Source organism: Myotis nattereri, assembly GCF_964212035.1.
Source record: "Myotis nattereri genome assembly, chromosome: 1".
Taxonomy (NCBI): domain Eukaryota; kingdom Metazoa; phylum Chordata; class Mammalia; order Chiroptera; family Vespertilionidae; genus Myotis; species Myotis nattereri.
Genome location: NC_138075.1, coordinates 52,046,732 through 52,063,683, shown reverse-complemented (window position 1 = coordinate 52,063,683; position 16,952 = coordinate 52,046,732). Strand labels below are relative to the sequence as shown.

The 16,952-nt window shown below is 45.7% G+C and overlaps 1 protein-coding gene across 1 annotated transcript in view; it reads right to left on the bottom strand.

The window, feature by feature from the left end:
- Positions 1-16,952, bottom strand: part of MYO1E (myosin IE) — a 189,582-nt gene that overhangs the window by 105,846 nt on the left and 66,784 nt on the right. Inside the window, exon 2 of the mRNA XM_081084100.1 lies at positions 3,822-3,968. Within this exon, the coding sequence (XP_080940226.1) occupies positions 3,822-3,968 (147 nt within the window). The remainder of the gene's footprint in view (positions 1-3,821; positions 3,969-16,952) is intronic.

The window sequence follows — 16,952 nt, the reverse complement described above, 5'->3', positions numbered from 1 at the left end:
AGGAGTGTGGCAACATCCAGGAAAAATGGATGGTTAATCAAACCTTCCTTGTCTTAGGATAAATAGCTGAAAATTGTGTGTGTGTGTGTGTGTGTGTGTGTGTGTATTGGTAAACCATGGTAGCATTTTATAAGTAGATATTTTTCTGATGTAGAAAAAATAGAGCATTCAGGCTGAATGCATTAATAACGGATTGTTCCAAATGCTGACCTTCAAAACAAGACAATGTGCTGGTATTAAATGTAGAAGAGGTCAAATGAGCAATGTTATAATTTCATGTGAAATTGAATCTCTTCTTCCCTTAACTACTAAGCTTAGGAGAGAGAGGGGGGAAAACACTTTGACTTAAAATAATGCTACTCTAAAAAATATAATGCTACTCTATCATAATAATATTCCTTTAGCACTGAACTGATAAAGAAGGCTTTTATCACTTATCAGAGGAAAAGATTTGCAGCTCCACCCTTGGCATTATTTTCGTAAACATCCAACAGACCCATCAAGCTTTCTCAAAGCTGAGAGCTGCCCTGTGCTATTGATGAAAGCACATTGATGCTGAGTTTCTCATTTATCGAGTGGGCAGATTTCTAAGACACGAAGTCATTAGTGGTCAACTAACTCACTTCCTTGGTAAAGTACACGATTAGTCAGTCATTGATTCAAAGGCATTAATTCAGAGGCAAGTAATCAGCCCCCTCTCTGTGTGAGTCACTTAAAAATTCTGCTGTCTGAATATAAAAAGCAAGTCTTAATTGTCAACAAATTTTCAATGAACACGTAATATGATGCACCATGCCAAGAATTATGCAGGAAACTAAAACACACAATGCAAGAGGATCCCATTTCTGTTAGAATTAACAAGAAAGCACACATAAACACATGCCTATATGTGGATAAGTTGAAAAATATAAAGCAAGGGGTTATATAGGCACTAACCCTATATGGTGGGATTCTGGGTGATTTTAGTGTTCTCCTTTCTGCTGGACTCCATTTTACAAGTCATGTTAAATGAAATGTATTACTTTAAAGGGTTTTTTAAACGTTGTTTTTTTAAAAAAGTCTACAAGAGACAGTCCTTGTCCTCAACGAATCTCTGGTGTTTTAAGAATAAACGATCCTGGTGTTTTAGGAATAAACAATCCTGGTGGGGAGAAATGAGGATGGCTGGGTTGCCTGCTGATAACCACTGACACCACCTTTTTCTTTTCTTATCCAGCTTATCAAAATCCATGTTCTATGTCAATAATGTAAGAAGTGGAGCCTGCATTCTAAGAACATTCCAATAAATAATTTGTTCAACTACATTCTGTGGAACTTAGCCTTTTATAGGCTTGTCAATAACCCAATCCTCCATTTAAAAGTTTTTCAGGATAACAAGCATTTCAATTTCCAATAAGCATCTTTACAATCGAATTTTTGGAATATAACTCAGAAATATGGGAGGAGCTTACACACTTGCCTTAGCCTATGATAATACTAACGAGTGCTTATTGTGTACTTACTGCATTCATCATTTCATTTAACCTTGCAACAGCTCATGCGGGAGATTTTATTGTCATTCCCACTTTACAGGCAAGGAAATCAAGACACACAGATGACAAAAGGTCCTACGGTCACCAGGCCCAAGCAGAGTAAGGTTCAAAGTCAGGCAGCCCAGATCCGCTTCCTGCACCTTTTTCTAGTCTACCCCCTGCCAGTTTCCATGGGCCACGGATCTTGCACATAAAAGGGATTTAAATATTTTGATGATGATATGCCCAGAAAAAGTGAGCATATTTCAATTTTTTTGAGCAAATAAAATGAAATCTTACAGCTGAATACAACTGCTTCCATCCAATTAAATTAAAGGCAGTTCTGCATAGGTGTCTAGAAGTCAGCAAAGATTTTTCTGTAAAGGGCCACAAAAGTAATTAATTTAGGCCTCGGGGTCAGATGGTCTGTTGCAACCACTCAGCTCTGCCATTGTAGCATGAAAGCAGCCACAGACAAGAATAAAACAACGGAGCGTGGCTGGGTTCCAATAAAACGTTGGTTATAAAATGGGCAGTGAGCAGGATCTGGTCTGCCGGCGGTAGCTGCCACCCCTGATCAATACAGCGGACAAATCCAAATATAGCTGTTCACACTTAAAAGCAATGGTTTAGGGATTTAACTACCCAGATATTCGGTAAAACAAAAAAACAACACAAAAAAACCTCTTATGGTAAATAAGAAACAGCACAGCATTGGGAAGAACCGTCCAAGTGCCTCAGAATAACGTATCGCTCGAGACATACCAGGTGCGTTGAACTCTCCTAATGTTGAGACAGGCAGTCCCTGCACAAGTATTGCTGCGTAGGTACGGCTGCTTCTAACCAACAGTCAAATGGGCAGCGTGAATAATAAGCAGAAGCTACTGGTGTGAGAACTACTCTCCCCGTGCTTTGGGGGTTAAAATCTGAAAGGTGCATTACGAGGGTTGCAAAGACCCCACCTGTCACGGTCCTCCACAACACCATCCCTTCAAAGGCGCCAACAGCAAAGTTAAACTTGCTGGCGCTACCAACAGATTTTACACAAATCTCCGCATGTCTGTGACCAACGCCGCAATCATTCCACTAAGAGAGCTTTACCTAGCCGCACCAAACACAACTCCTGAATCCTGTAAGAATTTAAGTATCACAGTTCTCTGTTTATAATGTAGTCAACACGCATTTGAATCAAATTTCCATTCTGATTTTTAGAAGTCCCATAAAAAATGGCATCTGGCAGCCCGGCTGGTGTGCTCAGTGGTTGAACATTGATCTATGAACCAGGAGGTCAGGGTTCAAGTCCCCGTCAGGGCACATGCCCAGGTCTCGGGTTCGATCCCCAACAGGGGTGGGGCGGGGGGGGGGGGGCAAGCAGGAGGCAGCCGATCAATGATACTCTCTGATTATTGATGTTTCTATCTCTCTCGCCCTCTCCCTTCCTCTCTGAAATAAATGTTAAGAATATTTTTGAAACAGGCATCTGGCAAGCTAAAATCGAAACGTAAAGGACAACTCAGGAATGCCAGGCATTTCAATAGCTTATCCTCACTTCTCAGGTTTCCTTTAGTAAACATAAGGATGCAGAAAAACTGACCAAATTGCACATTTTTTGCATGGAGCAATCGTTTCTAAACTCTTTAAGCTGAGACTTAACTGCTTTGCAGTTAGGGAGCGCGATTGGCAGAATTCTCTGCAGGTCAGGACTTTCTCTGGACCACCAGGGGTGGGAGATACCATGTGCGTGTCTAGAGGACGTCAAAGACACAGTGCCATGGATTAAAATAGATGGCTACTGGCTGCATATCGATTACGTGAAATGCCAGGAAAATAATCCAGCATCATCGTTGCCCTTCCCACAGCCTGAACCAAGGGACAAAAAAGTACACAACCACATTCTGAAAGGGTGAAAATGACGTGAGCACAGGGCCTTCAGATGAATCTTCTTTTTTGTTGTTGTTAATCCTCACCCAGGGATATTTTTTCCATTGATTTTGTTAGAGAGAGCGGAAGGGAGGGAGGGAGGCCCAAGGGTAGGTGGGGAGAGAGACACATGGATGTGAGAGAGACACACGGATTGGTTGCCACCCACAGGCACCCCGACCCAGGGCTGGGGATTGAACCTGCAACCCAGGTATGTGCCCTTGACCAGGAATTAAATCCTCGACCCTTCAGTGCGTGGGCAGACACTCTAACCACGGAGCCACACTGGCCAGGACCAGATGGGTCTTCTTACACCAGGACTAAAGCCACGTTTTCCTGTGGACACTGTCACCGCGTTTAGAAATGTCCAAAGGAACCAATGAAGGATACAAAAATGTAGTCGTCCATGTATCTCTTCTTCAGGTTCTCCACGATGGCGTTCTCTGTGATCTTGGAGAGAAGGACCATGTCGTCCACGCCGCTGTGCTTGACGTTGTGGCTCTGCCAGTGGTACCGGTAGGCCCCTTTGCTTCCCTGCTGGTGGAAAACACGCAATTATTAGGGTCGTTTATTTTCTCCTGGAGTTAAAAAAACAACTGCCACTCACTTCCCATATATAGTCCTCACATCAAATGCGGCAGAACACAGTGAACAAAGATTTTGCTATTGATCGACCTGGATTCAAGCTTCAGCTTCGCCACCGACAGACTAAGCGAAGTGGGGAGAAGTTACCTACGCTCACTGCACCACTTCTGCTTCTCTTTCCTCATTTGAAAAATGGGAGAAATGAGACCCACTGTATAGAACTGTTATAAGGATTAAATAAAATGACATACGTAAAGCGCCGAGCAGGGTCTATGCCAGGGGTGGGCAAACTTTTTGACTCGAGGGCCACAATGGGTTCTTAAACTGGACCGGAGGGCCGGAACAAAACCATGGATGGAGTGTTTGTGTGAACTAATATAAATTCAAAGTAAACATCATTACATAAAAGGGTACGGTCTTTTTTTTTTTTTTTTTTTTTTTAGTTTTATTCATTTCAAACGGGCCGGATCCAGCCTGCGGGCCGTAGTTTGCCCACGGCTGGTCTAGAGTATAGCACAATAAATGATCGACGGTCTCCCATAATTCCTTCAACCGCCTTATTTCATAATGTCTATCAGTGAAAATGAGCAGTGAAACTTCCGAGACGTGTTCTGCAAATTCTATGACAGAACTCAGAAGTGGAAAGGATGCGTGCCACACACTGGCTAGGTCACATTATCCTCATTTCCCCCTGTAAGCTGACCACTGTCAACGGAACACTGGCCTTCTACATTCAAATCATAAGCTACGTTTTGATGACCGGTCACTGCTATATTAATGAGGAAAGGGACAGGAGCTGAAACACAGCCCAGAACATGCTATGGGCAGAAGGACCTCATCTGGCCCCGTGGACTCCTTGGACAGAGAAAGCTGTGGCCCTTATCTGCTTACCGGAGTTACAACTCAACACCCAGAGTGGCTTCTGAACACCTGTGGCCGGCAGGGGTTCCTTTTTTTAAAAAAATATAATTTTTATTGATTTTTTACAGAGAGGAAGGGAGAGAGATAGAGAGTTAGAAACATCGATGAGAGAGAAACATCGATCAGCTGCCTCCTGCACATCTCCCACTGGGGATGTGCCCGCAACCCAGGTACATGCCCTTGACCAGAATCGAACCTGGGACCTTTCAGTCCGCAGGCCGACGCTCTATCCACTGAGCCAAACCAGTTTCGGCAACAGGGGTTCCTTTAACTTGGCATTTGTGCAGTAGAATCCCCCTCAGGTTCAGGCCCTGGGTGAGGGGGGATGGGAGCACCGTGATGGCTGCACTTGGGGAGGTCACCATCCACTGAAGGGCACCTAGATATGGGTGGATATGTTCATGGGTCAGCAACTGTCAATCTGTAAACACAGGTAAAATGGGTGTTCCCACAGCGGGAGACTCCTTTGTCCTGGGAGAGGCAGAAATAACTTCTTGGAGAGGGTGCCATTTGATGTGGATCTAAAATACTTTTTTTTTTTTTTTTAAGAGGTTACCATTTTATTTTTTTTATTTTTATTTTTTTTTAATATATTTTATTGATTTTTTACAGAGAGGAAGGGAGAGAGATAGAGAGTTAGAAACATCGATGAGAGAGAAACATCGATCAGCTGCCTCCTGCACACCTCCTACTGGGGATATGCCCGCAACCCAGGTACATGCCCTTGACCGGAATCGAACCCGGGACCCTTCAGTCCGCAGGCCGACGCTCTATCCACTGAGCCAAACCGGTTTCGGCGGATCTAAAATACTTTTAATTTTCCAGCGGAATAGAGGAGGAAGGGTACACACGTATACACACACACACACACACACACACACACACACACACAACCTAATACATAAGAAATAATGGCAGGTAACACAAGACTGGAGATTGGAGAGTTCTCCCTTCCCTTTAAACCCTGCATGCATCCTGCTGGACAAGACTCAGGGCAAACTCAGCTCTTTCTCGGGAGTTCATTTTTGGGGGGAGTTTGGACAAAGGAGAGAAGGATTCTGAGTAAGGGTTTCTAGAAAGGCTGCCTGATCAGACGTCAAAAGGAGTAAGAGGAAAGGCAACAGGAGGCTCCTCGAGAGAAGTGGGGTAAGGAAGGAAACAAGACGGACGCCGTTCTACAATTCACGTTTAAAAACGACCTGTGTTCTCTTCAGGAGACATGGGCCCTTGGGTCAAAGCAAATTCTAAGAGGCTCCGGGGAAAGCCGTTTTAAAAACGCAGCCAGGGCCCTGGCTTGGGCTGCAAGCTGGGGCCCTGCCAGGCCTGCCACCCATGCTGCCGTGCACAGGGAAACGGTTTATACGATATATTTGGCTTTCTCAGAACCACAGGAGGCATCAGTTCTACAAAATTACCTCGACCTCACCGCTCCTCCTTCCTCTTGCGGCAAAGCAGCAGGAGAAAAAGTATGGCCACAGCATGACTCACCGGGCCTGTCCATGTCCGCGGTGCCCTCCCACCGGATGAAGATTCCTGGTGACGCCCCCTCCTGGGCTATTCTCTCTGGGCGCCCACAACAATTACCCTGCATGGAAAACTGAAGTTCCAGAGTAACCAACCAGAAGGTGTGTTTGTGTATTTGCTTTTAACCCCAATAAAATATTCACCTACTTCAAAGAGGCAAAAGATGTTCTTTCCCCTTTGGATAATGTAAGTACAGTTGATCGAAACAGAAGAGCTATTTATAAGCTGTTACTCAACTGCGAGAATGTGAATGATGTTTACAACCTTGACCCCTTCGCTTCCTCACACTCCTGATGGGTGGGAGGGGGCAGAACTGGCTGCCCTGCTTGTGGGGGAGGAAGGGCAGTGACAGGGACCGCCCATGGGGTGAGGAGGGTCACCTTCCTCAGGTGGCAAAGGCCGGGTTAGCAGGCTGTCACCTCAGCAAGTGCAGCTTCCTGCTGTGCTGTGGGCTGCGACTCCTTTTAGTTTGGGCCACTTTTTAAACAAGGAGGGACTGGGCAGGTGTTGCACTTCCCAGCAGTCCCAGCTGAGCAAGGCGTCGCCAGAGGGGAGCTGGCGTGCCAGCTGAGCAATGACCAGGAAAGTAACAAATCATGAAAAGTATGATGACGCCGATGAAAAGTTACCCCCCCCCCCCCAATGATTACAAATGACATGGGAGATATTTCCCATTAGGTCAGTGGTTCTCAACCTTCCTAATGCCGCAACCTTTTAATCCAGTTCCTCATGTTGTGGTGACCCCCAATTTCATTGTTACAAATTGAACATAATTAAAGCATAGTAATTAATCACAAAAACAATATGTAATTATGTATGTGTTTTCTGATGGTCTTAGGCGACCCCTGTGAAAGGGTCGTTCGACCCCCAAAGGGGACGCGACCCACAGGTTGAGAACCGCTGCATTAGATGAAGCTTGAGTGCAGACCCCCTCCGGTCCCCATGTAATGACTAGGATTCCGTTCGTTAAAAAGCAATGGGCTCACACACAAGTTCTGGAAACCGGGGCGCGCCCACATCCACACAAGGGCCTGGCTTGTTCCTCCCGTCTAGGGGGTGGCACCGAGACAGGCGTCCCACACGCGGGGGAGGAGCCCAGCTCAGGATTCGCTGCTCCCTGCTGTGTGCTGACCAGGGTGGGGACGGGCAGAGCAAAGGTGAGTCCGCACAGAGGCCAGGACTGTTCCCTCCTGAAAGCCGACCTTCACTGCAGCGCCGCCTCTCGGGGTCTCAGGGAGCACTTTCCCTCCCAGGCTCACCCAGGAGGAGGAGGAGAGCAGGCCCTGGGTAACCACAGCCTTCACAGCCCAGGCAGGGAGGCTGTGTAAACACAGCAGGCCCAGTGCTGGGCAGGGCCTGGGACGGTGGTCACACATCTGACACTCTTGAGGGGGAGCAGACTGCAACGTATTTTCAGACAGCGGCGTGGAAATAGGCACACAGACGGATATGCATACAGTTAACTAACTACCAATGAGATTCACACCCTCTTTGCTCCAGCGTTTGCATTTTTAGGAATTTACCTCCAGATACATCAAGATCTATGGACGAGGCTGTTCCCGCAGCAGAGTGTGCAATGGGGGGAAGTGGGCACAGGTCGCGGATTGAATATTCTATGGCCTGCCCTCCCCACAGAGGAGCGAGGTGCAGTCCCTGGGAGGGACCCGCTGTGCTGACAGGGGGAGATCTTCAGGACACGCCCACTCATGAAAATAGCAGTCAACATGTGGATTAAGTAAAGAATGACCACATTTGTCGAAAACTTTTAAGAGACACTTTATAACTGTTTTCTTGAAAGATGCACAAAGCTCTATTGGGGAAATGGGGTTTTGGGAGAAGGTGACTTTTACCCTCTATTTTAAACTTTTCTGCCCAGTTTACATTAAAAAACAACAACAACACAACCATATGCCTGTCTTAGTAAAATTTAAAAATAGATGAAAACATTGAAAATGATGCCAATACAATCAAGCATTTTCCAGGGGTGGTGGCTGAGCTGTCCCAAAGCCTGGTTCTGTGCAGGTTCGAGGTTTGAAAGGTGGGCTGGGAGGTGTTGTCTGCAGGAGAAGATAGCATGTCTGGGGTGATTCACTGGTCCATGAGCTAACAGGGCAGCAGAAGTGATTTACAGAAAACCTGGGACTAGACTGTTACATTAGGAGCATATCACCTTGAGAAGCAGATGAACCATATTTCTCCTGTGGAAAGTGGGCCACGGTCACCCTGGCCTGCCATACAGCTGAGCTTGTTTACTTTTGTCCCCAGTGAGTCATAACAGGAAAGGCACACAACGATCTGTTAGACTTTAATCTTTTAATTGACAGTCTGGGAATTCTACCTTTTGCATTTCTGCTATTTGACTGGGACGAAACCCTTACTTCCATTGCAAATGATGGAGGAGGGATCATCAACCATAAATATTTATTTGTCTCCTATGTTCCAGGCTCAGCAAACCAGCATTGGGCTGGCAATGTATTTCAACTTCATGGAACTAGATCCATTCCCCTATTATGGTGATGTAAAGATGTGTGTTAGAAGCAAGTGTGTGTGTGAGAGAGAGAGAGAGCGAGAGCTGAAGTACAGCGAACAAAGTGTGAGGAAGGAGTGTTTCTGGAAGAGTGGGGGGCAGTCAGTAGCCAACCAACACCCCTCCTCTCCTCAACCCTTGGGGTAACTGGAACTGACACTAAACCCAGAAATGTGTGCCAATGCTTGACATGGTCTCATCTAATTCACACACCACCTGCAAGACACGAATATTAATCCCTCTGTTACTATTGTACAAAAGGGTGAGGTTGAGGTCTGGAATTATAATGTACCAAGCTGACTCTCCTTGGAGGGGCTTTGTGGGGTTGGCTCAGAGTGGGTGTGGGTGTGTGGGGAGGCCCAATGAATATAGAAGATGCGCTCATTCGTTTCATTCATGTATATGTGACCCAAACAAAAGTTCAATGTTTGCAGGACATTTCCACACACATGTCTCAGTTAATCCCTGCAACAAAGGGACAGAGCTGAGACGCGTCATCGGGATTTCCGGCTTCCTTTTCTTTGCTCCTTCTGCCCCTCCACATCTAACTTCCATTGCCACCCCTCCAGGGGAGAGCTGGTTTTATATGATGACAAGACCAGAGGGCAAAGTGTGGAGGGTACACGTCAGGCTGGCAACACTGTTTTGACTCATTGAGTGGGGAAGGGAAAAAAAGGTTTGTAAAAAAAAATAACAAGAGTTAAGGTGTCCCAGTTTTGTTTTAATTGCATAGATGATGCTATTTATGTAAAAAGATGTCTCTGTATGGAGATATGGTTTGTTTATCTCTAAGTGTAATTTCTACATGTTTTTTTTTTCTACTGAGCATATGTTTATAAAAGGTACACACATATGTAGCTGCTTTCATGGGAAAAAATAGATCAAATAAGATAAGCGATGTGAAAGTACTCAATAAAGTGAAATGAAATATATATGGCACTGTTTGCCCTGTTGTTAGCTTGTCCATGTCAGCTCAGGCCTCCCATTCTTGTTGCTTATCCCAGCTTCCAGCTTCTGCAAACTCTTCTTTAAATAACAATGGACCCCAAGCAGGGAATGTGGCTCCCTAAAGGAACATTTTCTATATCAATGAAAAGCTATCTAAGATGTTCTAAATGAACAGTGAACATATTCCATCAATACTAAGACGCAGAGTTTTCTTATTCTAACATTCTGAAACTAGCAGGTGTCTCATCATCAACTAGAGGCCCAGTGCACAAATTCATGCACGGGTGGGGTCCCTCAACCTGGTCAGTGATCAGGGCCAATGGGGGCCAGCCGACTGGGGTGCAGGAGGTTGGCTGGCTGGGAGAAGGGGCCAAGGGAGGCTGGCCAGCTGGGAGGAGGGGCCATGGGAGGTTGGCCAGCTGGGAGGAGGGGCCATGGGAGGTTTGGCTGGGGGTGGGGGGAAGGGACCATGGAGGTTGGCTGTGGGAGCACACTGACCACCAGGGGGCAGCTCCTGTGTTGAGCATCTGCCTCCTGCTGGTCAGTGCACGTCACAGCTACCAGCGGGTCATCCAGTTATCCAATCGTCCAGTTGCTTAGGCTTTTATACATATAGATGCTTAAGTGGCAGTGATTTTTGTTGTTGTTTTTTTTAATTGAAAAATAAAATAATGACATCTTACATCCTAGCACCTTAGGCTTGATGAATTATGTCACACAATACGAGGGACAGGCACTGTTCTATGCACTTTACGAATATTAAGTCAATGTTTAACCTCATTGAAGACATAAACGATTAGAAAGATTCCAATTGCTCTGGGAGCATCGTACCATACGCCACTTCAGAAATTGGTGGTTTTGACTGGTGAGGTGATGACAGCTCAGTCCTGGAGGCTTTTCTGTGAAAACTTCTGTAGCTCCTGCCCCCACCCCATCCCAAACAGGAAGAGGGTGGGTGTCCTGGCTGACAAGCTGCGTATAACAGCTGCCCATGGCCAGACCACAAGTTCGCAGAGCAAGGTGATGTCCTCTTTGATTCGTAAAGGCATATTCAGACTTGTATCTCTTTCAACCTAAAAGTTCCTTCAGTGCTAAGGCCACCTGGAACAGGAAGGTGGTCCCCTCCCCACCCCGCCCCCCCGTGATAGTCCCACCCCAGGAATGATGAATTCTCACCTTCATTTACACTATACTCCATGTTTCCTAAACCTTCGTCATTTAACTACTTTTAAAACTTTTATAATTTATCTATATCAACTAATTTTATAACTAACTTTTTATAACTTTATCTATAGGACAAATTCCACCAGTGCTATGCTTCAAATTTTTCTATAAACTGTCCTTTTTAAGTTGGCTAAATCCTAAAACAATCATCCCTACAAAACCCCTAGTTTGGTGTTAATTTCTTGGAGATGTCTTAAAATAACAAGGAAGATATACGATTTAAAATACACACCGTGGGGTTGTATATCCTGATCTTACCACCCACCTGGGTGCCCGGTCCCACACGTGGGGACCCGCTGCCATTCTCTATTGGGCCTATTCCCACCGACTTCAAGTCCAGCCACACGGAGTTTAAACGACCACTGTTGTATTTCCCAAACATATGTTTCCCTGTTGTGGACAAGCTCACCTGGCGAGACCGGAGTCCCATTAGACAGTAGATGGGAGCCTAGGTTTTGTTTTCACGAGCAGATACTGCTCTGTATCATGTTCCGAGATCCCTGCATGTTCCATCGGGGTCCCAAGACCTGTCCTGTCCTCTCTCCTCGGAAACTTCCCGCCACACGTGGGACATGTTAGTGGCCCCCAGGGTGAGGGCCTGCCTTGCGGCTGAGGGGGAAATTCTCTCCTGGGCACCTGTGATTTATTCTTTCTCTCTCTCGGGAAGCACTTCCCGCAGTATTACCAGCGCACTGTGTCCTCTCCCCCAGTCTCCAGGAAACCTAGAATCGTAACTCTCTCCCCTGTGGGTGAATATTCTCTTCTCACACAATGGCTAATTCGTGTCACATATCAGCACTGTTCTAACATAAACATGATCATTTATTTAATTCTCACAACCTTACCGGGCAGGTAACTGAAGCACAGAGAAGTTAAGTAACTTGCCTGGCTCCAACAGCTGGGCTTCCAACCCAGGCTGCGCAGCTCTTGAATCTTTGGCCTTACCCATTATGCTCACTGCCTCTCATAATAAGGCAAGTGCCACGGAAAACAGCAATGATTCTAAAGTTCACAGTACCTGCCTCATTGCATATTTACTGTGCACCATGTATCAACTTCATTCATCTACACACACCATGAAGCAGGCACTCTCCTTGTTGGTATGGAGGGTACCTGTGCAAAGCTGGCAGCTGGACGCCCACAGAGCAAGCAGCCTGACTCTACCCGGCACTGCACATGACAGAGAAAACTCAGGGCCCTGGCATCGGCCATGGGAGCAGGTCCGTTTCCTGCCGTGTCCCCAGCATGCAGGGCAGCGCCAGTCTGGTGAGTGAATTCCAAGTCGCTTGGGCTCATCTCAGAACTAGGGGTGTATCTTCCTGTGCCAGCGACAGTGGGAAACTGGGGGTCCTGGGCCCAGAGTCTGCCCCAAGGAAGAAAGAAGTTTCAAAAGCTTTCCTATTGCCCACAGCCCAGGAAATCCAAGGGAAGAAATGTTGACCCTGAAGACAGCTCTTCTTTTAATTGTCTACTATTGTCCAGGTTAGGGTAACAAGGTAATCTTGACCACAGGGCAAGGACATTTCAAGCTACAGAATAAAATGAACCAAATGGTTGGAATCCCTTCATGTTGAAAAATGCACATCCTACATTGGCCTCTATTTATGGTGCAATCAAATGATGAAGAGTCACTCCGATGTCAGTCTGTCCTTCTGAAATATGGTAGCAATCATCTCAGGTAGAAACTATAGTTTAACTTTAACCCTGCTGTTTGGCTTCTGTACTTATTTGCTTTGTTTAACAATAGAAAAGTTATTTTGATTTTCTGAATTGTATAAATCATCCCATTCGATTAAATACCCTATTGATTGTAATGTGAAATCCCATTGGTTGTGGTCATACTGGTCTTAGAAAGCAAATTTTTCTTTAGCTGGGAAGGACAGCACAATTATCCCAAGGTCAGAGGGCTCCAGTTAACGTGTCCCCGTTGACTCAGTGTTTCGGAGACCCCAAAACTGTAATTGAGATAACATGCTTAAGTCTGACCAGGTTCCTCATTCCAGACCCGAGGGCTCTAGATAATGTGTTTCTGTCAATTCAGTGATCCGGAGACCCAAAACTGTAATTTAGATAACATGCTGCTTCTGCTTCTGTAAACTGCTTTTTTGCAAACCAGGTTCCTCATTCCAAACCTTGGGGTGTAACCAATACCTTTGTGATCTTTGCCTATATAAGTCTGGCTTTGCCACCATCTTTTTTTTTTTTTTTAATATATTTTATTGATTTTTTACAGAGAGGTAGGGAGAGGGAGAGTCAGAAACATCGATGAGAGAGAAACATCGATCAGCTGCCTCCTGCACATCCCCTACTGGGGATGTGCCTGCAACCAAGGTACATGCCCTTGAACGGAATCGAACCTGGGACCCTTGAGTCCACAGGCCGACGCTCTAGCCACTGAGCCAAACAGGTTAGGGCGTTTGCCACCATCTTATCACTATGAGATCTGGGAAACCAAAATGGCCCCTCATAGTCCTGGATTGCAATAAATGTGACTCTTTTTTTTTTTCTGTTCGATGTGCATGTATTTTAGTTCCATAGTTCTCGATGGGGCGCTTTCACCTCGCAGGGGACGCTTGGCAATCTCTGGAGATAAATGTGACTCTTTAATTCGACTTCTTGAGGCGTCCTTCTGTGATTCGCGGGGTACATTACAACACTTCCAGCTGCGGCTGGACCCTCGGGACCTCCCTGTCATCACGCCTGTTTCAAGTAGGAAGGTTGGGGAAGGCAATTCCATTTGCTAATCCAGCAGTTGATTAGAATCCATAGACTTAGGATCAAGCACAAGCCCTACCTCTGTGACCTGGGGCAAGGTCAGTTTCATGGAATTTTATTCTTTACAATTAAGGCAATCTATTCAGTAAACACCTAAATGTGGTTCAGGTTTTGTAATAGATTCATAAACAAAGAAAACAAAATCCTATCGGACTATGTGTCCTAATTTTTGTTTTGAAAATTGTAGTCCCCGAAGCAATGACAGCTGTTCAGTAAATTGCTTTAACTGAATTAATAAGTCAAAGTAATGAGGCAAGCTGACTAGTTACAGAAATGTAACAACCAATAACTCGTGTTCATACTGTTTATTTAAATGGGGATAAAAACAGAGCGGCAACTGGGAAATTCCTTGTGACATAAAATGAGCTGCTTGCCGCTCTGTACCATGGAAGGAAGAAATCCCAATTCTTATGCTGTTCTGAGGCAAAAGAAAAACCTGCAAAGACTTACCAGCACAGTGCAGCAGAACTGATAGCAACCCCACTGGCAGAGAGGAAGGCTCTGTGGGCACATCCTAGGGAGAACCGCCAGAGCAGCCACTAATCCACACCGTGGGTCAGTGTCACCAAGGGTCCTGCAGGCTCAGGAGAGCCTCAGGTGTGAAGATGGAGCCCATCCTCTCACTCCCTTTCATCACCTGGCTGCCTCTTCTCACAACCCACACCTTGGACCTCAGGAATGGAACAAACACAGGGCTGAACCGAAGGAATTCAGAGGGGGCGGGGGAATCGTGTATGCACTAGATGATTCAATGCAAAGCCCCAGGACAGACAGGAATGCAGGCCTTGGACTCCTGATGCCCCTCCCTGATATCAGCTAATCTCTCAGAAGCCACACCCCGACTGCAGAAGGCCAGCACTGGGCCTACGTGCCAAGGGCATGGGTGCCTGTGCACCCGGGAGGGACATGGACACGAGAATCTTACCTTGTTCATTAGTCCTTGCTACAGAAACTCCGAGGGGTTCTTACCACCTACCTGCTGTGACCCCACAGGCCCACGTTCAGTGAGCAAGTGATAGGGATGAGTTTGCAATAAAACCAATTTGGGGCATCAGCGGGGCTTCTGTGTGAGCTTACGCTAAAGGTTCAACTGCAAGTGAACACAGATCTTTAAAAATACAGAAGTTGGAGGGAAGGTAAAGAGAGGTTATGCAGAGGGAGAGAGAAGACCCTCTCTCTCTGAGGGGAAGGGATTCTACTTGAATAAAGGTCTTAGTATCTCCACAACTAAAAAGACCTTTAAGGAAGTTAAATGTTTCAAGAATTTTTAGTAAAAGCGGCATTGCAAGGATTCCAATCTCTACACCTCAGTTTCTTTTTCTGCAAAATGGGGATAACAACAGTATTTGGGGCTTCTGAGGGTATCGAATCAGATAATCATGGGGAGTTCCTATTATACTTCCTGGCCCATTGTGAGTGCTAAGTAAAGCTGTTGTTAATCACAATAAGTGAACTGGGAACACTGCTGGCTGGGAATAGTGCCCTGATGAGATACCTGAGGTTTCAAGAAAGAATCAGAGAGCCATCATGTCATCTGGCCAATAAGAAGATAATAGCAGAGACAGGATTCAATAAAGAAATATGGAAATTTTACTGAAGTAAAGCTTCATGATGCTCAATTGATGCATGTTCCCACAATATGTGAGCCATGTGAGCCAGGATTCTCTGAGACTAGGGATCCCCTACTGCAGAATAGAAGGAAGACTGCTGGGGTCCAATCCCAGCAGGTCCAAGGGTCCCCAAAGGTGTGGACGGAGTCAGCGAAGAAGGAATGACACGGAGACAGCCTTCAGTTGATCAGCATAGCGAGGTTCCTCTTGTTAGGGTCTAGCCAGGATCTCCAGCCAGGTTCTGGTTAGGATCTCCAGCCAAGTTCTGGTGTTTATTGTCTTGTTACATCCATATTTATACCAGTTGATTTTAATCCTGTCAATTTCTATTGCAAAGGTTAGGGCGTTTCTTATCTCCATTCCAGGGAGTAAAGATTATATAGCTTAAGCGTGATTGTTTGTAGTTAAAGTGATTACCCGCCTGGCACTTAGTTAAGGGGTTTTATTCCCTCCCTAACTTCAGGGAAAAATCCCTACCTGGGGAAACAACCTTTCTCGGAGAGGTGACCTTGGTTAAAACACATAGCACTAAGGGGAACAAACATATTAAGAACAGTATGCTATATACACCAGATCCCTTGAAACATATGCTGTGCAGATGTTTCTTTCCTGCAGTGACTGTGTCAAGCAGCAAGGATGGACCGGCTTCCGGCAGAAGACCATTGCTGCAGAAAAGGCAGGTAGGAAGTTAAGAGACTGACTAAAAAAGAAGCCAGTAATTAAGAAGTACAGTAAGGACCACCTTGAGTAACAGACCGATGCCTTTTAGGCAAAAAAAGTGAAGGTGTTTAAACAAACTACAAAGGAAGGGAGGTAAGGAAAGGGCAAGAATATTTCTATATTTATGTTCTGAATCCTAAAATTTTATAGCTGGAAGGAGCCTTGCCTATTGACTGAATAGGTCCTAACTCTTACTCTATGGGTGAGGAACCTGAGGCCCAGAGAGGTGGTCCATGTCTATGGTGCCAGCTACTTGATAGAAGAACCACGACTAGAACTTGGGTCTTCCAGCTCTGGACCCAGCACTGTGTGGCTCCCACAGCCAGCACCTCCTGAGCAAACCTGGAGTGAAGGCTTTTATCACCCACAAAAGTTCTGGGAAGAACAATCAAATAAGTCTAGGCATTTGAATATTTTAATTTCTCAAATAATAAATATCATTATTTGTGAACCTTGACCCTCCGGTAATCAGACTGCATGAGGGCACAGATATCCATCCAAATATTAGATATTGGAAGAGCTTAATTTCTTCCTTGTTTTTAATATTAAGATAAATATAAGTAGAAGTTTTAATATTTGCTACCCCGTGGGTTATCTTGCATGCAAAGGTGCACAGACCCCACACTTTGGGGACCACTTTCCTAGAACCCCTGGTGTTGTACTCATGATACAGGCCTCTGTGTATGG